General features: G+C 39.5%; 1 protein-coding gene across 9 annotated transcripts in view; it reads left to right on the top strand.

Annotated features, from left to right (window-relative positions):
- NRF1 (nuclear respiratory factor 1) overlaps positions 1 to 25,569 on the top strand; it is a 130,785-nt gene that overhangs the window by 71,896 nt on the left and 33,320 nt on the right. For 8 of the 9 annotated variants that reach the window (XM_027539012.1, XM_027539007.1, XM_027539009.1 and 5 more), the window contains 4 exons: positions 12,584 to 12,742; positions 13,772 to 13,969; positions 15,691 to 15,792; positions 21,656 to 21,813. In XM_027539012.1, the coding sequence (XP_027394813.1) occupies positions 12,584 to 12,742; positions 13,772 to 13,969; positions 15,691 to 15,792; positions 21,656 to 21,813 (617 nt within the window). Of the gene's footprint in view, positions 1 to 12,583; positions 12,743 to 13,771; positions 13,970 to 15,690; positions 15,793 to 21,655; positions 22,332 to 25,569 lie in introns of those variants that run through there. The other variant, XM_027539015.1, reaches the window with a different exon arrangement.

Genomic DNA, 25,569 nt, shown 5'->3' with positions numbered 1-25,569 from the left:
CTCAGGGGTTTTGCTGAGACTGTTCCTTTTGTTTTTTTAGCTCTAAAAGTGATAGCTTGATCAAGATCAAATGCCTTTTTAAATAACATATCTTCCTACCTTTTTTCTTTATTAATACTTCTAGCTTTAAATCCAGTTGTGAGTTTTCTTTTCTTATCTTTGTTGTTGGTTTTTGTTTTTTTCTGGCCGTGGCACATGGCATGCGGGATCTTAGTTCCCTGACCAGGTATTGAACCTGCATCCCCTGCAGTGGAAGCACAGACCCTTAATCACTGGACCACCAGCAAAGTCCCTTCTTTCTTTATCTTGTTCGACTTCAGCAGCATTTATCATACTCCTTCCTTCTCAGAACTTTCTTCTTCAGTTTCTGTACCCAACACTCTCCTGAATATCCTCCTGCCATTCTGCGTGCTCCCTCTCAGCTCTTCTGCTAGCTCCGCTTCCTCTTCTCACTTGACCAGTATTGGTGTGTCCCAGGGCTCTGTCTGTAGTTTTTCTTCAAGTAATCTCATCCTGTCAGATGGCCTTTATATCCCATCTGTGTGTGGTCTGTACTCCAGCTTATATTACTAGTAGATTTTCAGTACCAGACAGGCCCAAAACAGAACTTTAATTGCCTCCACTCCCCGCTCCAAATCTGTTCCTCCCCCTAGTACCCTCTCATCAGCTAACGGCTGCACAGTCCATCTGGTTGCTCAAGTCCCCACATAGGAGTAATCCTTGGTTTCCTGTTTTGCCCTCACTACCCACCAACCACATTTAGTTTTTCAGCAAGTCATGTCATTTCACCTCTGAACATACTCTGAGTCTGACCATTCGTCTCGGTCCCCTTCGCCACCCTTGCCCAAACCTTTAGCTTCTTGCATGGACTCTTTCCATTGATCAGTTCTGTTAATCTCCTTTCTGTTGCAGTCCATGCTCTACAGAGACACCAGAGATTGTTTAAAAAACTTAAATCAGGTAATATCACTCTTGGGTCAGCCCTTTAATGGCTTTCCACTCTTCCTAGAATCAAATTCAGACACTGCCAAGGCCTCTGAGGCCCTATATAACCAGGCCTCTACCTCATTTCTCATTCTCCCCCTTAGTCACTGTGTTCTGGCCATGCTCGTCCTCCTTTCTGTCAAACACCCCAAACTCTTTCTTTCGCTTTTGCTATTTCCCCTACCTGAAACATTGTTCTCCCAGACTGTTGCATGATTGACCTTACCTTATTCAAAGTCTAGCTTAGATATCACCTCCTGAGACAAGCCTTTCTTGATTATCCCATCTAATGAAGCTTTCTCTTCACCACCAAGTCACAGACTAATACAGCCCCATTTTACTGTCTTTGCAAGACTTATCACTACCTGAAACTGTCTTATTTGTTAAATTTCTACTTGTGTATGATCTGTTTCTTCAGCTAGAATTGAGAGCAAGGGCTTAGTTTCTTTCCATTCTTCACCATGGTCCAGTATAGCTGCCTGGCATCAGATAATATCTGTATTCTAAATATGGTTGACCCTGTGTATCTGTGATTTCTGCATCTGTGGATTCAACTGGGAAAAAATTGCAGAAAGTTCCAAAGAGCAAAATCTGAATTTGCAGCACTGGCACCTGTTGACATAGCATGTACGTTGTATTAGGTATTACAGGTAATACAGAGACAGTTCAAAGTGCACAGCAGGATGTGTGTAGGTTATGTGCAGATCCTGTGCCAGTTTACGGAAGGGACTGGAGCATCCTCTAATTTTGGCTACCTATGGTGGGCTTCTGCAACCAATGCCCCGAAGATACCAAGGGACTGCTCTAGTAATAGTATCTGTTCATTAGATGACCTGAAGGTCAGAACAGAAATGAGTCCAGTATCATGGGTAACTGGATCGCGGGGCTCCTGAGTAGGCATTCATGCAGTCCAGACGTTGATGCTGCAGCTCAAGGGGTGGCGCCTGGTTTTTTTCCCCTAAGTCTGAGCCAGTCTAAACTAGCAACTTGGTCTGAAGTAATGCAGTATTTTATAAATATAAAGCTAAATTGTAATCTTTTGATTGTTGGATTCATAGATCTTTCTGTGGATACTTGAAGCATCTCTAGATAGTGGTTCAAAGAGGAAAACATTACCTAAACTTTTTTCCTGTCACTTCATACCTGCTATTGTTAATACGTTGGGCTATTCTGACTGGTTAAAGAAAACATAAGGTGAATTTTACCTGACTAATGTAAAGAATCTACTCTGTCTCAGATATAAAGTACATCTAAAGCTGACTAAGCTTCTGATTAAGAGGCTTACTTAATCATTAAGAAGAAGGAATGTACCATGTTTAAGAAACTCTTCTCCTGCCATGGGAGTGTTTTGCTTCTTTGTCACATTTGGTGTGTTTAGTTGAAATAATCTGAGATTTTTATTATATTAAATCATGACTACTGATAATTAGGAAAGTTTGCTGATGATCATAGAAGTCAGAGCAAACAGTTTAATTATCATGTTGGGGGTAAAACATTTGAAACTGTTTTTTCATTTTTGTGAAATATGCATTCAGTAGAGCTTGGTGCAGTGGTGCATCCAAGGGAAGCTGGTACCAAGTCATGAGTCAGTCTCAGAAGTGCTTTGTTGGAAGCTACGTCTTCTTTATGGTTGTACATTCCCTCTGTACCCTTCTCACCACAGATGACAAGTGAAAAATAACACATAGCAAACAAAACAAATGTTAGGAGGAGTGAGCAGAACGATGAAAAACCCAGCTCCCAGCTGAATGGAAATTTCTGAGTATTCCAATCCTGGGGGTGGCCCCCCCACAGTTGTTTTTTATTTAGTTGTATTTTATTTTGTTTTCCTCAAATAATTTCTTAATGTGAGACAAATACCTCCCTTTAAAAAAGTTTTTTTAACCTATTGATCCTAAAACTATTAAGGGTAGTAAAAGCAGAGTTTAATTTCAAACCAAACCTAGATAGGCAAGGTGATGGGAATATAAAGCATCAGCAATCGAATGTACATTGGTAAAATTTTTCCAGAGGGCAGGTTGGCAAAATTTTCAATGTGCATGTCATGCCCTCCAAATAAGCAAAGATACATGCTCATGGCATTGTTTACAAAAGGAAAATCTGAGAATAATGTGACTGAATAAATTATAGTAGTGGTGTTTACCTGGAAAGAAGAGCAGCTTAGCCCAGAAGAGACTGGAAGTGAATATGCAGTGAGATATTGGATGCTAGAAATGATGATTATCTCTCTATCACAGTAGAATAATACTGTGGTATATTAAATTAAAAACTGATTATAAAATAGCATTTCTTATGTACCGTATAATTTGAGGAGTTTAGGGCTTTATTTCTGTTTGTTTGTTTCTACTAGGGGGGCTAGATTTTTCCATTCAGGGAATACAGAATTAATGATCTCATTTGTTTAAAACATGCACACAAAACTTGAGCTTGTGTGTGTGAAATTTTAAAGGTGTATACACCAATATTAACAGTGATTATCACTGTGTGGTGGCATTATGGGTGATTTTCATTGTCTCTGTGTAATAAGCATGAATTACTTTTATAACCATAGAAACCCAAAATTGAATTTTTTAAAGTGCAGGTTTTATGATGTTTCTGCTTTGTTTTGTCCAACAATTTTTTTTTTTTTAGTGTTCTGGTGAAGATGTCAACTGTTTTTTTTTTTTTTTTTAATTCTCTTCTGTAGCTACTGTGTGTTGGAAGGCACAATACTAACTCTTTACAGGAGTATCTCATTTAATCCTTGCTGTCCAGTGTGAGAGTGTTTATGTATGTATATAATTTCTATTTTATAATCAAGGAAGAGCTCAGATATGATCTGTAACAATAAAGGACAAAGTGGATACCAATTTTGGATACTAAATTAAGTTTAAGTGTATACCAATTCTAGAGACCATGATTTCCTTGAAGTGATAAAATTCCAGATTTATAAAAGTGCACTAGAATAGAGATGGACTTGGGTTAACCAGACAGCTCAACTAATCATCTTATCTGCACTGAATGCTATGGAGATGACTACTTTAGAAATATAATTCGATATACGACCGAAAATGAGTTCTGAATCATCCAAAGAGAGTAAGTTGCATTCAGTATTGTTTCAATGTTCAGTTCAGTTCAGTCGCTCAGTCGTGTCCGACTCTTTGTGACCCCATGAATTGCAGCACGCCAGGCCTCCCTGTCCATCACCAACTCCCGGAGTTCACTCAGACTCACGTCCATCGAGTCGGTGATGCCATCCAGCCATCTCATCCTCTGTCGTCCCCTTCTCCTCCTGCCCCCAATCCCTCCCAGCATCAGAGTCTTTTCCAATGAGTCAGCTCTTCGCGTGAGGTGGCCAAAGTACTGGAGTTTCAGCTTTAGCATCATTCCTTCCAAAGAAATCCCAGGGCTGATCTCCTTCAGAATGGACTGGTTGGATCTCCTTGCAGTCCAAGGAACTCTCAAGAGTCTTCTCCAACACCACAGTTCAAAAGCATCAATTCTTCAGTGCTCAGCCTTCTTCACAGTCCAACTCTCACATCCATACATGACCACTGGAAAAACCATAGCCTTGACTAGACGAACCTTTGTTGGCAAAGTAATGTCTCTGCTTTTGAATATGCTATCTAGGTTGGTCATAACTTTCCTTCTGGGAGTAAGTGTCTTAATTTCATGGCTGCAGTCACCATCTACATTGATTTTGGAGCCCAAAAAAATAAAGTCTGACACTGTTTGCACTGTTTCCCCATCTATTTCCCATGAAGTGATGGGACTAGATGCCATGATCTTCGTTTTCTGAATGTTGAGCTTTAACCCACTTTTTCACTCTCCACTTTCACTTTCATCAAGAGGCTTTTTAGTTCCTCTTCACTTTCTGCCATAAGGGTGGTGTCATCTGCATATCTGAGGTTACTGATATTTCTCCCAGCAATCTTGATTCCAGCTTGTGCTTCTTCCAGCCCAGGGTTTCTCATGATGTACTCTGCATATAAGTTAAATAAGCAGGGTGAGAATATACAGCCTTGATGTACTCCTTTTCCTATTTGGAACCAGTCTGTTGTTCCATGTCCAGTTCTAACTGTTGCTTCTTGACCTGCATACAAATTTCTCAAGAGGCAGGTCAGGTGGTCTGGTATTCCCATCTCTTTCAGAATTTTCCACAGTTTATTGTGATCCACACAGTCAAAGGCTTTGGCATAGTCTGTAAAGCAGAAATAGATGTTTTTCTGGAACTCTCTTGTGTTTCTTTATTTTGATTCTTTAAAAATTAGAAAGTTAGCATAGTTAGTTAAAGTCAGCAGATCTAGTCTTTAAGTCCCAGCTCTATTGCACAGTAGCCCTGGTTCCTAGTTTCATCTAATGAAAGTGAGAAGACATGCCTTCCTACCTTATGGAGCTGGAGGTAGAAAAAATGAGATGTTACATTGAAAAGTAGTTTGAAAACTAAGGAATCACACAAAGTATTACTACTAATTAGAAATGCTAGATATATATGTTACCTATATTGAATAACCTGAACATAACATTTCTCACTCATTTTTTAACTTAGAGAAACTTAATGAACTTAGAATTTTGATTTTGCTCAGCAGTGAAGTACAACAGTACAGTTCACAGGGTATTAAAGAATTGAGGCATAAAGAGAGAAAACAACCTAGGGACTGAAGCAAGCTAGTGACAAACGAATAGAACTTAGACTGGAGTCCATACTGCCAGTGCTTGCTTCTCCCTCTCTGTCTCTCCCCCGACTCCTGTTACTCTCTCTCTTCCTTTTTTGTGTAAAACTATATTGTGATCATCACTCAGATTGAGCGTTTCAGGTCATCTACACTGAACAGTTACTGTTATAAAACAATTTCTTGATTTTCTCTAACAATCATCAAAATTGCCTTCTACAACAGATTGAAATTAAGATACTAATAACATAGTATCTTAAATTCTGTGTGAACTGAATGCCCTGATTCTTTTAGGAATCAGCTTATTAGTTTTGGGGTTTTTTTATGTTTTGCTTATTTTTGGTAAAAGTATAATTCTATATGAATAAATAGATTGTTTACCTGAAAAGCTTCTGTTTTTACTGTTATAAATATATCTTGATTCTGATATTTTTATGTTTATCCGGCAAAAACCACACAGCTCTGTAGTATTTTTAGTGAAAAAATGAAAACGTGAATTTCTAGGCTCCTTTAAGAACAGTTGCTAGACTTTATCCCATTTCTGTCTGCCTCTTTGCATAAGAATTGAAGGAGGTTGAGAAAAGGCTTAGGAGAAGAAATCATTAATTTAATATAGATTCTGCAACCTTGTTTACAATGAAATAATTAAATCATCTTTTTCAGAGGTTTTGAAAGCCAGTTTAGCAAAATTTTCTAGGGTATTTCACACCAGAGACCAGAGGATGGCCTAATTGTGCTTTTCAAACTTCAGTGTACAAAGAAATCACCTGAGAGTCTTGTTTGTTTAAATGTAGATTATAGATCAGGTCTGGAGTGGGACCTGAGATTCTGCTTTCTACCTTCTAGGTGATGCCAGTGCTGTTGGCTCTCAGACTGTACTTTGAGTTTAAGGACTTAAATCATTTCTTGTAGAGTCTTTAATAATTACGATTTTGCTGGTGGAAAATCAGTTATGTTCTTTACCACATTTGAGTTCTTTAGGAGTCTTCTTGTTCTTGGGAGGTTGTTAATCTTTTTAGAATTTGTGTTAGAAAATATCCAGGCAAAGAATTATAGAATAAATACTTCTGGAAAGAACAGCCCAGTATTATTGGTTAAAATCCACTCCTTTTCACCTCTCCCTTTCTTCTCCTTCCTTGAACTTATTGCCCTCCTCTTACTCTCACTGGGGCAGTCTTTGTTGCTTTAATATCCCCTTGGAGTAATGATGCAACAGGATAGTAATTCTTCACCAGTTTTCAGGGGAATCTTCAGAAACATTCAGCAAAGTATGATTACTTCTTTGAAAGAAATTATTCACAGGGATTAATAGGTTTTACTCAGAAAATATTCATCAGTTATCAAGTTAGGTTTTTTTGCATATTGCTTTGCTTTGTTCTAAAAAAGCATATATTTTCCCTTTTCTCCTCAAAGGCTAGGAAATTATGCTAAGTGAAATATGCCAAACACGAAGGACAAATATTGTGTGATTCTACTTACATGAGGTATCTAGAATGGGCAAATACATAAAGACGGAAAGTAGAATAGAGGTTACCAGGGGTTGGGGGAATAGAAATGGGATAGTATTGTTTAATGGATAGAGAGTTTCTGTTTGATGTTGAATGGGCTCTGGAAATAGCGGTGATGATTGCACAACATTGCAAATGTACTTAGTGCCACTTAACTGTATATTTTAAAATGATAAATCTCAGGTATATTTTACTACAATTTAAAAAATTTTTAAATAAGGTCGGATAAGAAGTAATTAGTTCAGTGGTCCTCAAACTTGGCTGCACAGTAGAACCACAATGGGAACTTAAAATCCTAGTGCCCAGGTCATGCTCTAGACCAATTGGACCAGAATATTTGGGGATGAAATTTAGGCCTCTGCAGTGTTTAAACTCCCCAGGCAGTTCCATTGTGCAGTCAACTTTGAGAACCACTGTTATGGATCACAGGTCCTGACTGCTTCTCCTACTGTCATGTCAGAATCTCTGACATGACAAGCAGAGTAGGCTTTTCTTACTGTCTAAAATGATCAAAAAGTATTGATGTATCTGATTCCATTACATATCTTGTAGATGTTAGGTAGGCAGGATGCAATCAAGAGAAAAGAAAAATAACAAAAACATTGGCTGTGTTCTTATATAGAGCACAGCCTGTTTTGAGTAGAGTAAAATAATTCAGGGTATATTCAGGAATACTAAGGGAAGGGAACATGCATTTATATTCCATATTCAGGACAGAACTAGATTAGAGAAAAATAATTGTGTACTGTATGGCAAAGAATATCTAGAGCAGATGACTGTTTCTTTCAAATTAGTGAAAAGATAATTAGAAAAATAAAGTCTTAAAAATTGTAAAGAAAAATAATCAGTACACATATAAGTCTCAGCCTCACTAGTAATGATAATGAAAATAAATCATTTCTCCTATATCCAACGAGCCAAAATAAAAAAGAATAATTAGAAAATGTGAAGGCAGCTCAGGAGGCTACATGTGAAGTCCCGTTCCCCCCACGCTCTCGAGGCAGCTGGCAGGCAGGAGCCAGAACCTGTCTCAGCCCAGCAGCTTTGGACAGTGCACAGGTGCTGGAGCTATGCGCTTCTTCCCTTTTGGAAGCAAAACAAAGGAAAAATGTGAAAAGTGAAGGGAGGTTTTGAAATACTGGGTTTTGTTCTGCACCTTTGGTGGGAATAAGGTTGACAAAATCTTTTAGGACTATAGTCACACAGTATCTGAAAATGTTAAATGCATATACCCTTTAACCAGCAATTCTTTTCTGATAGAGAAATACTCACAGGTGTGCTCAAAGAAGCATGTCCAGGCAACTTTGTGTTGTGTTAGTGTTAGTCGCTCAGTCATGTCTGACTCTTTGCAACCCCAATGGACTGCAGCCCACCAGGCTCCTCTGTCCATGAGATTTTCCAGGCAAGGATACTGGAGTGGGTTGCCATTTCCTTCTCCAGGGGATCTTCCCAACCCAGGGATCGAACCAGGGTCTCCTGCACTGCAGGCAGATTCTTTGCTGACTGAGCTACAACCTAAATGTTTATCAATAGGAAAATGGTTAAGTAAATTGGAAAAAATCTGTCCTGTGGATACTAGGCAACTACTTTTTTTTGAAAATGAGATTATTCTAGTTGTACCGCCACAAGCAGATCTCTATGGCAAAATGTTGAGTAGAAAAAGTGAATTATACTAACATATGTGTTTTTTTCATCATATAAAACTGTGCCTTTCCAGCATATATCTGTGCAAATGCATAGAATTTGACCTGTAAGAAAGGATGTTCATCAAATTAATGTCTCTGGACAGGTAACTAGATTAGAGAAGGGTGGATCAATAAGAGGGTTTTGACCTTATCTTATCCGTGTTATTTAGATTTTTATACAGAAGAGCACAGTTAGGATAAGGTAGCAGAAACTGACCAGTCTGAGACTCCTTCAAAGAGAAGGTAGAATTTTAAGAATGTTTTGATTAATGGGAGAGAGACAGTGTAATGGATTGATGTTGTATGGAGACAGAGGCAGAAGTGTTGGCTTGAGAGAGGAGTGTCTTCATTGGCTGTCCCTTGAATTCTGTGATTTTATCTTTCCTTCCAAACTTGTTCTTCCTGTGTTTCCATGAAAGTGTGTTTTATGGGAAAATGAGATGAAGAGAAACCAGTGTTTCTGCTGGCCCTCCTGGGGAATGTGGGGACGTAGGATTGGTGTTTCTAGTAGGGAAAACCACTTTCATTACCTCTGTGAACAGAGGTCAGGGGTACAAATAATTCCCAATAATGAGCAAAAAATCATTTTGCTTTTATTTTCTAATGCCCTTTAAATATCCATCTGAGTATGATAGGGACTGTCAACTGGAAGTTCACAATTTTAAATTAAAATAATGAAGCCACAGTCTGAAAGTTCTTCAGTTTTCCTTCTCTGCTCTGTTGGCTGTTTTCCTGTTTGATGTAGAAAACATTATCTTTTAATGTGGCTTGATTTTAGCTGTTCTCTCTTGAAATATGTTGCATATTCTCCAAACTCTTCAGTAGATATGGGGTTGGCAAACATTTTATTTTGAAAGGCCTTTTCTTGGTAACTGAACCTAAGTGGACACCTGAAGCCTCAAAATTCTTCATCTCGGGTACATGCAGAGCAAAGAGAGAGGGAATGAGAAGAGTAGTTGGGAATATATAAGGCTGATGTATTGTTGGACCACAAAGAGTGGCTGAATTTACAAGTGGAAAATTTATAGCATAAGAAGAAGTATTGTTTCATTTTGGCCAGATTAAAACTTTAAGAGTTAGAAAAATCTTCTTAAAAACTATCTGTGGTTTCTATATAATCTTTATTTTTGATTGCCACTGGCACAAATTTAACATATTTTTTCTTTGCTGAATGTGCCCTGGAAGGAGTGGTGTTTTCTATTCTCTGCTGATTTGAGGTGGGCTTACTAACCAAGCTGGACACTTGAAGCCCGTCTTGAGCCCTAAATCAGAATGAGAGGCCAGGAAAGCTTGTTGCAGCCCAATTAAAGGACAGCCGGAGAGGATAGGCTTTACCTTTGCTCATCCTGTTGATTGTCTCCCCTGCGGATTAAAGACAAACCTTCCTTAACAAGCACATTGAGTAGCTTGGGTTTCCAAAACTCTCCAGGACCAGTAATTAATCCAACTGGTAATGAGAGCACAGTGTTGAATTCTGGAAAGAAATCATTTAACTCTTTCTATACTAGATAGCTCATTTCCCTTTATTAATATCCCTTTGTGAACACTCATTATTTGGAACAGTATAAAAATAGTGTGGTGGAAAATTGCCTTTATCACGTTATCTCTGTGCATTTAAATGCAAAAATTGTCCTTCATCCCTAAACTGTACATACTTGAAAAGTTAACTTTTCTGGTAGAAAGTGCTTTTTGCCTTTTATTTTGATATAGAGGCAAATTTTGTACAGTTGATGGTACTTTAAAAAGTTAAGATCTGACTCTGTATTGAAATTTGTTAATTTCACTCTGGGTCCATTTTTTAACTTAATGGGATTTTCTTTTTTTTTGTCTGTGGAAGTCACCTTTCCTTTGTGCTGCTTCTGTTTCTGCTGCCTCTCATTAGCCTCTACTATCTTCTTCCTAGGGCTTTGAAATATTTCCCATCTAGAAGTTCTAGCAAATAAAACATCTTTTCAGACTTTTATGAATACTTTGTTTTTTTTGTTAATTTAGAGATATTTGGCCTTCTTGTTTCATTATCTCCTCATTCTATGGATATGAAGAACTCTCCTTTTGAAGACTGTTAATGGAATTAAAAGAAAGGGGAGACGTAAAAATTTGTGATACGAGTTTATTTTGTTTACGCATCTGAGAAAGCTATTGTTTTTCTATATGAAGAAATGTAAATATTGTGAGGATTGAAACTTTTCCTTCTCTATATAACTGAGGCTAGAAAAAGACACACTCCTAGGAAGCCAGGATAAAGGGAAAAATGACTTTGAGATGCACTTTCTTAAAATAACTGAAGAAGTGACCTCATGAGCCAGCTGATAGCCTGGGTTTGCAAATGGATACATTTCTATTAGCCTGCTGCTTGATGCCACAGAGCCAAATATATAACAGTGTGTATTATATCATATCCTGCAGGCTGGAGACTGTCTGGGAGACAAGGGGGGCTTAGAAAGAGAGGTGAAATAGCAGGCTTGGGACACGAATTAGCAATGTAAATACTGTCAACCAAAACTTTTTATTAGTTGAACATTACCGATTTGGGTTTGTGATTCCATATTATCTGCTAATTTCTATCATCTTTCAATTAAATAATATTTAAATGAGAAAGCTTGATATTTAAGTAGGTTCTTCAATACAAGGGTTGCTGTACTCATTCTCTCAATAAGACTTAAGTATTCCCATTTCTGTTTGTTTTCTTTCTCTACAAGCCAGAAGTCCATGTCCTTGGGTCTGACTCATGCTAAAATTGTTCTCATTTTGGTCATAAGAGGCAATGTAAGTGTGTCCTTAGATGGAAGATGTTGCTTATGTCTGGAGTACTGTAGACCCTCAGGTTCAGAGGAAAGCAGGAGGTCTGAGGGGGAAGACTATAACTTGATAAACTGATTCTCTTGCCAAAAATCATTGTTAGCAATTAAGAATATTCACAAAGTAGCCTCCCCTTCTCCCCCAGCATACACACCCATCGTGGTAACCATGCCAGAAAACAAAGAATGGTAGTTGTCTCTGTGGTTAACTGTTTGGTCTGGATTTGATTTGTAAAATAATTTGGGTGAAATCCATAATATGTTTAAGGTCAACACAGGTGTCATTATGTTTATCTATATGTCAGACTCATAGACATTGGACTACCTTACTAAAAACTTTGTAGAAGAGATTTAGAGTTATTTTCCCTTTTTATTAAGTAAATCCCATTTTTTCCCATATATTTTCATATAGTCAGTCATGTTACTGAATTCTTACTGTTTATAGTGGTTTTTCATTTTATTCTCTAGGGATTTCCAGATACACAATCATACTATTTACAAATAACAGTGATTTTCATCTGTTCTCACCTCTTAGTTCTCTCATCTTATTGTTCTGATTACTATCTCCAGAACAACACATTTGTTTTTTTTTTCTGAAAACATGTTGACTTTGTTTGACACCTTATATGCATAGATGTTCTAGAAGGGAGATGAGCTATAGCATCAGTAGAACCTTAGGGGGTAGAAATCAAACACAGGACTAGATATTCTTGATCTTATAGGAACAAGTCTATGACATGCAGCTTAAGGTGCACTTTATCAACGTACGTATCATTCTCCATCACTCATGGAGCTCTAGTAACCTGTGGGAAGCAGTCAGTTCTAACATCACATTTTGGAACTCTCTAGGACCCTCCAGGAAGGCTCTTTATTTTATAATCTTAGAATTTGTGGGAGACACAAACACATCCCAGATGAATTTTATGACTGCTGATGACTGTGCTCTTGTTTTCTAGGCCCAGCTTCGGGCATTTATCCCAGAGATGCTGAAGTACTCTACAGGTCGGGGGAAACCAGGCTGGGGCAAAGAAAGCTGCAAGCCCATATGGTGGCCTGAAGATATCCCATGGGCAAACGTTCGGAGTGATGTGCGCACGGAAGAGCAGAAGCAAAGGGTGAGGTTTCTCTAGCCTGAGTTTCCTATTGCTTTTTCATTCTGAATCAACCAGCTCATTTTTGTTGTTCTACTTCTTAGGCTATAAAAAGTCTAAAAATATGTGTAGTAGTCAAACCTATCCTCGAAAAGAAGTTTGATATCCACTGATTCCCGTTTATCAGTCCATCACCATAAAGACTTGGGATAGGTCTATTAATTTATATTCCTCTCTGCAGTTGCCTTTTGGACTATTGTAATTTTATAAGGTGCTTGGAAAACTAAAGAAACTCGAAGTAAAAGTATTAACCACTTTGCATATTAAGTTGCTTCAGTTGTGTGCAACTCTTTGCGACCTTATGGATGGAGCCCTCCAAGCTCTTCTGTTCATGGGTTTCTCCAGGCAAGAATACTGGAGTGGGTGGCCATGCCCTCCTCCAGGGGATCTTCCCGACCCAGGGATTGAACCCATGTCTCTTAAGTCTCCTGCATTGACAGGCAGCTTCTTTGCCACTAGTGCTACCTGGAAAGCCCCATTAATCACTTTGAAGACTCAGAAATGTCCTTATTTCTGGTTAGCAAGAATCACTGTTGAAAATACATATAGAGAGATGTGAAACTAGTCAAGTCTGATGATAATGAAACATTTTAAAAAAGAAGAAAGACTAAACCAGATATCCTCCCTTACTTGTTCTGCATATTTGTTTTTTGGTTAGCTTTTAAATTTTACTAAGAATCTCATATAAAATTCTTGACAAAAGAGTAACCTTCTTTTATGAGAGGTTTACGAGTTGACCTCAGGTTAGAGTAGGGTATAAAACCCAAAAGCTAATCCAGACCTTGATCAGGAAGGAAACCAGTGTGAAATCTCTGGTACTTGGTGCTGAATTTCCCTGTGTTCAAAAGGGTCTGTGAGAAGTATCCTGAAGAGTTACCCCATCCCAGTTTGATTTGGTTTGTTTGATAACTAACCAGCTGCTTATTCCCCAGTGGAACTAAATAACCAGCGTTCTTTGTGACTTTATGTGCTTTTCTGGTCTTTTGATGACAGGTTTCATGGACCCAAGCACTACGGACCATAGTTAAAAACTGTTATAAACAGCATGGGCGGGAGGACCTTTTGTATGCTTTTGAAGATCAACAAACACAAACACAGGCCACAACCACACACAGTATAGCCCACCTGGTACCATCACAGACTGTAGTCCAGACTTTTAGTAACCCTGATGGCACTGTCTCGCTTATCCAGGTGAGTAAACCTTACGGTGAGTAAATCAGATTGTGATTTCTGAAGCAGGTCAGACTAGAGAGTTTTATTTACATAAATTCTTATATGAACTTTATACAGCTCCCTAAGATTTTACTACCTGAACTTGATTTTTTAAATAATATTTTAAATTGCTTGTATTTTGCTAAATACAGAGCTATAGATAGCTTTTCTGTGTATTTCCAAATCAAAGCTCTGTTTAAAAAAAAAAAAGGTTTTCATTTTTTTGTTATTTTACTCTGTTAGTGGCCAGGAAATAGTCCTTCTGAATTACCTTTTCTGTGGTAAAACACAATTTGTTGGTAGATCAGTTCAGTTCAGTTCAGTTGCTCTGTTGTGTCCGACTCTGCGACCCCATGAACCGCAGCATTCCAGGCCTCCCTGTCCATCACCAACTCCCGGAGTCCACCCAAACCCATGTCTATTGAGTTGGTGATGCCATCCAACCATCTCATCCTCTGTCATCCCCTTCTCCTCCTGCCCTCAATCTTTCCCAGCATCAGGGTCTTTTCAAATCAGTCAGCTCTTCACATCAGGTGGCCAAAGATGGAGTTTCAGCTTCAACATCAGTCCTTCCAATGAATAGTCAGGACTGATTTCCTTTAGGATGGACTGGTTGGATCTCCTTGCAGTCCAAGGGACTCTTCAAGAGACTTCTCCAACACCGCAGTTCAAAAGCATCAATTCTTTCTTTATAGGCACTCAACTTTCTTTACAGTCCAACTCTCACATCCATACATGACCACTGGAAAAACCATAGCCTTGACTAGACGGACCTTTATTGGCAAAGTAATGTCTCTGTTTTTCAGTAGGCTTTCTAGGTTTGTCATAACTTTCCTTCCAAGGAGTAAGCATCTTTTAATTTCATGGCTGCAATCACCATCTGCAGTGATTTTGGAGCCCCCAAAAATAAAGTCAGCCACTGTTTCCACTGTTTCCCCATTTATTTGCCATGAAGTGATGGGACCGGATGCCATGATCTTAGTTTTCTGAATGTTGAGTTTTAAGCCAACTTTTTCACTCTCCTCTTTTACCTTCATCAAGAGGCTCTTTAGTTCTTCTTCACTTTCTGCCATGAGGGTAGTATCATCTGCATATCTGAGGTTATTGATATTTCTCCTGGCAATCTTGATTCCCTCCTGTGCTTCCTCCAGCCCAGCGTTTCTCATGATGTAGTCTGCATGTAAGTTAAATAAGCAGGGTGACAACATACAGCCTTGACATACTCCTTTTCCTATTTGGAACCAGTCTGTTGTTCCATGTCCAGTTCTAACTGTTGCTTCCTGACCTACATATAGGTTTCTCAAGAGGCAGATCAGGTGGTCTGGTATCCCCATCTCTTTCAGAATTTTCCACAGTTTATTGTGATCCACACAGTCAAAGGCTTTGGCATAGTCAATAAAGCAGAAACAGATAGGGAACCTCTAAAATTCAGATTGGGGTGAGAAGAGAAAGTTGGTTAGCTGACATAAGGCACCAGTGATGAAACATGATGGCTTCTAATATTGACTTATTTGATTGAAGTAAAACTCTGAAGCTCATGTTAGTGTCTGATGTATTATTTTAATCATTGATTTCATATTTCAATGCATATTAATCATTACCTCTGCTGAATTTGGGATTGAATGAATCTTTACTTCTGAGCAAAGGAGAGGTTGAAGAAACCATTCGTCGACACTTATTACTTCAATTTTTTTGTTTAGGTTGGTACAGGGGCAACAGTAGCCACATTGGCTGATGCTTCAGAATTGCCAACCACAGTCACTGTCGCCCAAGTGAATTATTCGGCGGTGGCTGATGGAGAGGTAAGAAAGAGGATTCGGTCTGTTTTCACTTGATGCTTGAATGTATAGGTGGAAGAGAAGGGAGGGGCCAGAATATGAAGAGACTGTAAGTAGCCTAGACATCTATAGCATTGTCTTATATAAACCTTCTAAAAATATCATTCCATGCCAGTTTTGCAAATAGCATACTCAGTGTATGACAGTTGAAATTAATGGATCTTTATGATTCAGACGTAACTGTCAGGAACTTAAAATTTTACATTTGCAACATAGCATTTTATATCCATTAAATACTTTTATGCTGTGAATCCCAAAGAATTTAATCTTTAGACTTTATTTTTTAAAATTAGATCATTAAAACAAGCTGACTAAAACATTCTTTGAAGGGATATATATATGTATATATATTTGTAAATCAGTAGACATGATTTATTGCATTGTAAATGAGCCTTTGAAAATACTTCACAGGAAAATCCTTCCTTGGGAATTCCCAGGCAGTCCAGTGGTCAGGACTCGGCACTTTCACAGCATGGTCCAAGTTCAGGCCCTGGTTGAAGAAGTAATATCCCACAAGCTGTGTGACACAGTCAAGAAAACCCTCAAAGAAGCAAAAATAAAAAAAAGCAAGAAAATTCTTCCATATCAAAACTGATCTAATTATGAGATATAAACTTAAAGGTAGTTAACCTTTATTGAGCACTCAGTCAACTAAGCACTTCTCAGCTCTAGAAGTATAGGTTCTGTTATCATCTTCGCTTTTTACACGATAAAAAGGGGAAAGGTTAGTGACTTGTCTAAAGGTACAGAGTAACCTAAGTGTGCAAGCTGGGTAACACATTTAGAAAAATGTTGTCTAAGCTCTGAGCCATCAGTGAAGTTCAGGAAAGGGTTTGTTAAGTGACTGTAGGCTTTTCCCCTAAAGGTTGTACTCCTGAAGTTTGAAAACTAGCCAACAGATGTCAAAGAGCCATTTTAGAAATGAAACTAAAAATACCATCTCCTCTGCTCAAAACCATAGACTGAGAACATCACAAAATCACTATAATTTGTGCATCTCAGGAAAGATAAAGAACTGCTGCATTTCATGGCTAGTGAGGTGAAGAGAATTACAGCAGGCTCCCGCCAGCCAGTGTGTGGTGAGCCCCTGCCATGCTGCAGTTCAGGTGTTAGATGTATGGAGCTGAATTACACAGGAACCCTGCTCTCAGAGAGGGGTCTGTGTGAATGAACTGTAGTCCTCGCTGTAAGAGATGCTGCAAAGTGGTACCTTCAGGATAGAATGTTTCTGGTAACCGAGACTGGGAGGATTTGGGGCAGGAGATGGCCTTTGGTTTCCCAGTATAGAAAGGTAAAAGTCAACAGGAAATTGACTTATCAATTTCCATATGATATGGAAGAATGGACTAGCTGAGGGGGAAAGTTGTCAGTCCCCAAACACTAAGACTAAAGGACAGACACTCCCTGAAGTGTGAAGGAGGTAGTGAAGACACAGGTTGGTACGTCTGTGGGATTGGTTACTTTTTGAAGTTATTTACCACATCTCCCGGAAAAGGCAATGGCAACCCACTCCAGTACTCTTGCCTGGAAAATCCCACGGATGGAGGAATCTGGTAGGCTGCAGTCCATGGGGTCGCTCAGAGTTGGACACGACTGGGCAACTTCACTTTCACTTTAATGCATTGCAGGAGGAAATGGCAACCCACTCCAGTTCTTGCATGGAGAATCCCAGGGACGGTGGGGCCTGGTGGGCTGCCGTCTATGGGGTCGCACAGAGTCGGACATGACTGAAGCGACTTAGCAGCAGCAGTAGCAGCAACCATATCTCCCTACTGAACGTTTCCTAGGTTTAAAGAAAGTAACTTTGAGTTTCTATTTAAAGAAAGTAACTTTGAGTTTCCTAAACACTTCTCTAGAGATGAGTTTTTTGAAACCTGTTTTACAAAATAACTACACGTAATCAACACTTTCAAAAGTTCATGGAAAATATGAAGGAAAAAACATCTTAGTCATGTGTCTGTGGCTTTTCTAGCAGACTAACATCATTTTAAGTCATTTTTATGGAAGTGTGTGAATGACATACACAAATAACCTGTTGGTAAATACCCAAATTCAGTCAGATTTTAAAAATTCTCACCCTTCCTATATTTCCAATAAAACAAAAAGCATATGAAGAAAAGAAGCATATATTGTCTCAAAAAGTGGCAAAATGTTTTAGATTTTATGGTTCTCTTCTGTTTGCCTTCTGATTTCTCTTAGATGTTGACATGATTGTTAAGCATCTTAGTTTTGAGCCATGAGTGCTGTGATTAGTCAGACTATCTCACAGGCTTGGAAAGGTAAGACCACATGAAGCCAACAAAGCATTGCATCAGATGACTCAGGAGAAACATCCTTCTGCCTGTATTTAGCATAGTTTCTTCCCAGGAACAGAAAGTACTTTACAGAAATAGACAGTACTTATACTTTTAGAAGTTGTACGGTCATTGTGTTATCCTAGCCTTGCCAGTAAGAGCTCTTAGATTAAATCATACTGCATTCAACATCCAGTTAGTTGCGTCACTATGATATCTGATAATAGTGGTACACATGATTCCGTTGAAGAAGCAGCAGAAGAGCTGAACTATGGACACATTAGAGATGTGAACTTTAAACTGAACCATCAACACATGTTAACAGTTTTGAAGTTGCATAGCTTATTTTAGGTGGGCTTTTTATGAATATCAATTTATTTGAAGTATGGGCACACTGAAGAACTAGCAGGGAAATATGAATAATGGAACATGTTCTTCATCTGGCCGTTAAGTAAATGCTTTCTGAGTTCTGTACCAGGCACTATATATACTAGAAGTGAGCAACTTCACTCTCACTTTTCACTTTCATGCATTGGAGAAGGAAATGGCAACCCTCTCCAGTGTTCTTGCCTGGAGAATCCCAGGAACGGGGGAGCCTGGTGGGCTGCCGTCTGTGGGGTCGCACAGAGTCGAACACGACTGAAGCGACTTAGCAGCAGCAGCAGCAGAGGAAAATAAAGACCTTCCTTGCTCTTAAAGAGCGCACAGGTAGCTGGTAGAGAAAAACACATCAGAGAAAATGGCAATGAGATAAGGATCTAGTAGAAGCCAGCCGAGGATGTGGTGGGACACAAGATGAGAGGTCCTGAGCCTTGGGCTGGCTGTAGGGAGTTGTCTTCAAGAGGAGCTGTCCCAGCTCTCATCTCACCTGGTCTCAGATTGGAGGGGTAAATAGGAAGCAACGGCAGGAAGGACGGGAGCTGTGTTCCTGTCAAAGGGAGCAGCACACGCAGCACATCACAGTGTGACAGTGGGGGAGAGCCACAGGTGGTTCATGGTGGCCAGAGCGACAAGGTCGCCACGGTTTGAAAGGCCTCACTGTAGTGGCTCTGTCTCAGAAAAGCACAGAAGCTGACCATACGTCCTCTGAATATCTTTCCCTTCTAGAGTGTGTGGCCCTTTCTCTGGGACATGGTGATGCCCAGGCATAGATAACCATAGAGTGGTTCCCAAAAGATGGCAAGGGAGTCAGCAAGAGCCCAAGCAAGCACAACCAAAGCACTGAGACTCAAGAATAGGAAATTCCAGAGAAACGTTAACACCTAAGCTGGTTGATGTATTGCCTATCAATACTCTGAATAAAAATCTCTTCATGTACTTCTTATTCCTACTTCTTCTCCACCCTTCACCACAATCCATTAATCTTCTGTGCCATAAATTCAACTTCCTTAACGTATACTGTATATGGCAACATTCTAATACCATTTCCACTACAAATAATAGCTGTAACTAAATGCATGTGTATGAAGTTGCTGCTGCGAGTTGAGCCTGAGTACTTGGGAGAGCTGCACAGGGCCACACTCTGCAGCAGGGTGGGCAGAAGTATAGTGGGGCAGATCTGGAAAGAGGAAATGCTACAGGGCTGGCCAGCTTCAGCTGATTTTCAGAATAGAATCATCGGCCATCTAGAAATTGGGAATGTAATTCATCATCTCAAATGATGTTGTTTTCTGTGATGCTCATTGGGGTAATAAGATCAAAGCGATAATATCTTAAGAAGCAAGAGTTTTGTGAATTCCTGAGTGGGCACCTTTGCAGCTTTAAAGGAAAGAAGTAGGATGTCTCTGGCTCTTAGAGCATGGAAGGCTTGCAGCCACAACCCACTGCCCATAAGAACTCAGGGCACATACTAAGGTAGCTCAGAGGGGTGTCTCATTCTCTGGGGGGCCTTTGACAAACATTTGGAGAAGCACTGTGATAATCAAAGTATAGCAATAGAACCAAAGAGGGAGGCATTTTAAGGATCTGTTCTCTTAGAGCTTGTGATACTTTCTTTGGGACACAGTAATGTCCCAGCACAAGTGAACTAGCACTGGGCCCCCGTGGGAGCTCCAGTAAGAAGAGCTAGCATCCTAAGACCTGAATCTGTAGAAATACTATACCTGAGCTGCTTGGCTTATCACCTGCCATGTTTTAGAACTGAAATGGCTTTCATTGCCCCTGCTGCTTTTTGGGTTTTGGTGGTGGTGGATGGGAGAGATACTCAACAGTATTTATTGAACAAAATGGACTGAAGTAGCTAGATTCAGGTATCCAGAACTGGGGGATGGGGGGATGGAATCTCTTAATGCAAAGCATTATACTGAAATCAGTCATTGTCAGCCAGATACACCCCTATGCCCATCAGAGAGGACATTTGGCAGTGTCTGGAGATATTTTTGATTCTCATGACTGGGGAGGATGCTGTTAAACATCCTACAATGCACAGGACAGAACTCAAAGAATTGTTTAACCTAAAATGTCAGTAGTGCCAAGGCTGAGAAACCCTGTGCTAGATCTAAAAAAGCTGAATTTTGATCTACTCGAATAACCAGATAGTATGGTTTTTTGTTTTGTTTTGTTGGTTGTTTTGTTTCCTCATAATTCCTCACCAGTAAAAAAAAAACAGTTTTTGCTACATTAAAAAAATTTATTTATTAAATTTGGCAGTTTCCATCAAAAATAAAAATAAGTAATTTTGATATATAATTCTACCTCTAGGAATTTACTGAATAAGTAGACTCACATAAACTATACAAAGTACTATATATCATCCAGTACTGTTTGTAATAGCAAAGCATTGGAAGCTACTTAAATGCCCTTTAAAAAAATGACTGGTTAAATAAATCATGTGTATCTATGTAATGCTATGCAGCCATTATTATGAATCATGAACGTATGAAGTAGTTTGATACATTCCAAGTTAGAATCATTTCAGAGCTGTATTGTTTGTGAAAAAAGCAGGGTATAAGAATATATGTAGCATATGCTGCAGTTTTTCTTCAGAGTGTGTGTGTGTCTAAATACGCTCATATATCAGAGAATATCCCTGCAGAGAAATGCAGGAGAAATGGAGAAACAGGTGATGCTAGTGGCCTTTGGCAAAGAGTCTGGAATACTGGCACTGTATCCCCTTTGGTACAGGTTGAATGTTTTTTTAGAAGTATACTTACGGTTTGTTCAAAAACTCAGATATTTTGAAAATTATTTGAAAGGATACAGTGGAAAATCTTGCTTTCTGTTTTCTATCCAACCTATTCCCACATCTCCACACACACTAAGGAAAATATTTTCATTGGTTTCTTTTGTGTCCTTCCAGAATTTCTTTGTGCAAACGTAAGCAAATTCAAATATATATTCTAATACCTCCTTTTTAACCCAAAAAATATCATGCTAAAAACCCTGTCCTATATACATTGTAAGTCATGTTAATTTATAGTTTGTATGTATTTGGCTGAGCACATGGCAATTTTTTAGAAATATGACTTTTGAAATCATAATCCCCATCCTCTTGTGACTGATTTTTTTAACTAGCCTGTCCTTTTCTGCCTCAGGTGGAACAAAACTGGGCCACGTTACAGGGGGGTGAGATGACCATCCAGACAACGCAAGCGTCAGAGGCCACCCAGGCGGTAGCATCATTGGCAGAGGCCGCAGTTGCAGCTTCTCAGGAGATGCAACAGGGAGCTACGGTCACCATGGCACTCAACAGGTGGAGGCAGGGGTGGGCAATAAAAGAGGAGGGTGACTCTGTCCCTGTATACAGATGTAAAGAGAAACGTCGTACCTCACTTTGTCACAACTGGCATTTGAAACTTAATACTCTTAACCCATAAGATATTGTAAAGTTGTCTTGTAATCAGCCCTCACCCACCCTATTCCCATTCCACTCCACCCCCAGCAACCAGTTCAGCCTTTCTGACTTCCTGCTAAAACCTGCTGGTCAGGGATATGGGTCCCTTTTGCTGTATCCTGTTCTGTGATCATTAACAGACCAAAAGCAACAGCAAGGTGTACCTTGTGTTTTTAAAGGGACCAAAGGATGTAATAATAAAAAAAAAAAAAATCAAGAAGCTTTGGGATTGATTTTCCTTTTACCCTACAAAGAAACTGCTTTTTGTTATGGATATTAATCCGTGTTTTAGCTGATCAGGAGCTAACTTTACTGACTTTTCAAGAAATTTGTTCTTTGCTTATCAGTGCCTTTGAAATAAAATAAGTTTTGGATTATTGGGGAAAAACTGAACCTTTTTTCTTCAGATATACTTAGGAAGGATATTGTGAATGGAATACTCTAGTAAGAAGTAGTTCCCAAAACGAAATTGTATTGTTTTCCATGTTGTTCCTTCTATTGATTGTTGACAGAAAAAAATCATCCCCATATTATTCTTCTTCTTGTTCATTGCTAACACAATTTTATTTTCAATGGACCCAGATACTTTAAATAATGGTTAAGAGGGTGTGCTTTGAGGCCAGGTTACCTGGGTTTGAATCCCATCCTCTGTCCCTTACTAGCTGTTTGACTTGGGCAGTTTACTTGACCTCAATGCCCAGGCTTTCCTCTGTGTAAAACGGGGGTAAAGACAGTACCTACTGTGAGAATTGGAGTAAGAGTTGGAAAAGCCAGTGCATATGAGAGCCTCAGATTAGTGTCCAGTGTATGGTAAGGCTGCTGTTATCATTATGTGCAGCAGCTGTTAGTCTCAAATGGTCGCTGAATTCTTGTGACATGCCAGCACTCTACTAGGTAAGATTGTATATAACGAGTGCTCTAAGATACAATGTCTGCCATTAAAGAAATAATAATGTGGTTGGGAGATTGATTTCAGTAAAACACTTAGCAAACATATTAGTTAGAGTGTAATTCACTGTACAATTGTATAGTGTAGACTATGAACATAGGGGGAATTCAGAAGGGGATCACCTCCTTCAAAATATAAACATCAGATAAAGTTTAGATTGGCTGTGATGGACAGTAGAAGGCCTTGATAGGCTTAGTTAGGTACAGGTTTCCATGAGGCTGTATAGTACAGTTGCTGAGACCATTTCTGAGGTCATATTGGTTCAGGTTTGAATCCTTCCTCTGCCATATAGTTGTCATACTGTCTTGAGAAATTTCACCCCTGAGCATTGGTCTCATCAAATAAGGATAATTTTCATCATGTAGAACCGTAAAGATTCATTGAAATGATGGATATAAGTCTCATCAAACTGGCTGGCCTGTAGTCAGCATTTCAGGATTTATATTTATTATCATTTAACTTAGATTTTAAGATTCATCTATTCAGAATTGCTTATAGTAAGAAGAGATTAGAAATGGAAGTCCACTTGAGAAGAGGTGGTCCACTTGTGACTTGTCAAAGGCTTGGAAACTACTAGTAAGAGTGGAGATAAAGTGACTGGATTTTGAAGGAAGTATGGCCAGGACTTGGTGATTGAACTGAAACATATACATGCTTATCCTTCCAGAATTACTAGTGAGTCCCTGAGAGACCTGGAACAGAAACTTTTTTCTTAGCCCATTGAACCGTATCATTTTTCACTGACATGAAAGTCTTATTTGGTCTCCTGCACTGTGACTCAAGCCCACTCGTACCTTTGAGAGAAGACACAGATAAACTTCCTGAAAACCAAGACCAGAGTGAGACACTCCTTCCTTTTGGTTTGGTAACCCCTCACTGATGGACGGGGCCTTAACAGGCCACCATTGAAGGCCAGAAAAATTTCATGTCATTGAGCCAGCACCTTGGACGGTCCAGTGAAGTGTGTGTCCTGAGAACCCTGTATGCTGGAAAATATGAGGCACATTTCTGGCTCCCTTTAGTGTGAGGACCAGGGCTTTTTTCCAAAGACAAGGAGGGTAATGGTTTCCCCTGGGGGCTTGTTAACAAACTCAGAGGCAGCTGAGGCAGCTACAGTGTTTACTCCAAAGGAAGGAGAATATGGTTCACCGTGGCATGAAGGAGGAGTAAAGAGATGTTGCAATCTGTTTGCAATCATGGCCCCAGTGAGTGTTGGGGGATGGTGTGTTGCAGCCTTTGCTGGAGGTGAAGTAACCAAGCCTAGCAGTGATGACTAGACATTGCAGGCTGTTAGGGGAACATCATGGGCTCCTAATTCCAGGAGCTGTTATCACTGTCTAATGTCAGGAGGGTTGGGCTTGAAACACAAGCCCTTGGTGTTTGCTTCTCTGTGGTTGGTGAAAAATACTGTGAATCTGGGCTTTGTTCCTGTGGTAACACGATTTCATAGAGCTGCTCTCTTCCAGCCATCTCTTTCGGGTGCAGGTGGAACAGGCCTGGTTCTCTTAACAGTCACCTGCACCTTTGCTGCACTGTAAGCAGCAGGTGTGGGCACAGACTAAAGAGAGAGAGGCTGGCCACGTGGAACGGCAGGTGGACACAAGACAGAGGGCGCCCTCAGCTGCTAATGGGAAAGGCGGTCGGGCAGGTGCAGAACTGGCCTTCTTTTTTCCAGCCATGCTGTTAGCAGTTTTGTATAGCAAGTTAGACTGAGGGCCCTGGGGTCACAACCTGTCGCCCACCCTGGCTTTACAATAACCGAAAAGGGGTATGGAGAAATCGTCATTGAATACCCTGGAAACTTGTTAATTTTAATTATTTTCAAAATACAGAATCAATCAGTACTTCTAGGAAGGAGATAGAGAGTCAAAATGAACAAATGAAAAGCAGAGCATCACAACTCAAAAAAAAAACAAAAAAAAGTGTTCACCCTGAACAGGCCAATGTGAAAGCAAGTGAAATCACAATTTGCTAGTTGCAGTACAGTGATTCAAGTTTCAGTCTGTTGGTTTAAGTCATCCTAGACTTACATTCTAGGTCCTGCAGAGTCAGTACAGTCTTTGTACATAAGGATGCATGATAAATATGGGTGGACTGAATCGATGTTTGCCCTCCTATAAATGTGTGCTGTGTTGTTGACAGGGAGATGGTTTTTACTGCGTCTCTACTGTGTATGGTGCTGTGACTCAGTGCTGTGGGGAGAGAAATGCCCCAGGAAGTTAGAATTGCTGTTCTTTTGCAGTGAAGAGGCTTGGCTTTAAAAAAGGAAGTGAATCCTATTTTTAAAGAAAAATTTACTCTTACCGTTTTTTAAAGGAAAATATTGGCTTAAAATTAGAGATATTATTAAAACAAAGCATGGCTTTAATATATAGATTTGTATTTATTTGTCCACTAACGTGGGATGGACAACCTAGTTCAGAAATCTTATCTGGAAATGGAGGGCAGAGAATGCAGCTGCCTCTTTTTCCTATAGATGAAGGTTAGACACTTGCAGATAAAAAGTTGATGGAAAAAAGGGAGAGGGGGGAGTTGATGGAAATTTCTCATTGTAATTCTGGTTTGGAAATGACTTGTTAAAAAATTGTAGAGTAGTGGCTTAGTGACATTTTGATCCTGATTCACCTTTTAAGTAAAGGTAATCTTTTTCTAGCAGCATATCATTT

Source organism: Bos indicus x Bos taurus, chromosome 4 (assembly GCF_003369695.1).
Source record: "Bos indicus x Bos taurus breed Angus x Brahman F1 hybrid chromosome 4, Bos_hybrid_MaternalHap_v2.0, whole genome shotgun sequence".
NCBI classification, from domain to species: domain Eukaryota; kingdom Metazoa; phylum Chordata; class Mammalia; order Artiodactyla; family Bovidae; genus Bos; species Bos indicus x Bos taurus.
The sequence above is the reverse complement of the archived record's forward strand: the minus strand, read 5'-3'. Positions and strand labels throughout refer to the sequence as shown.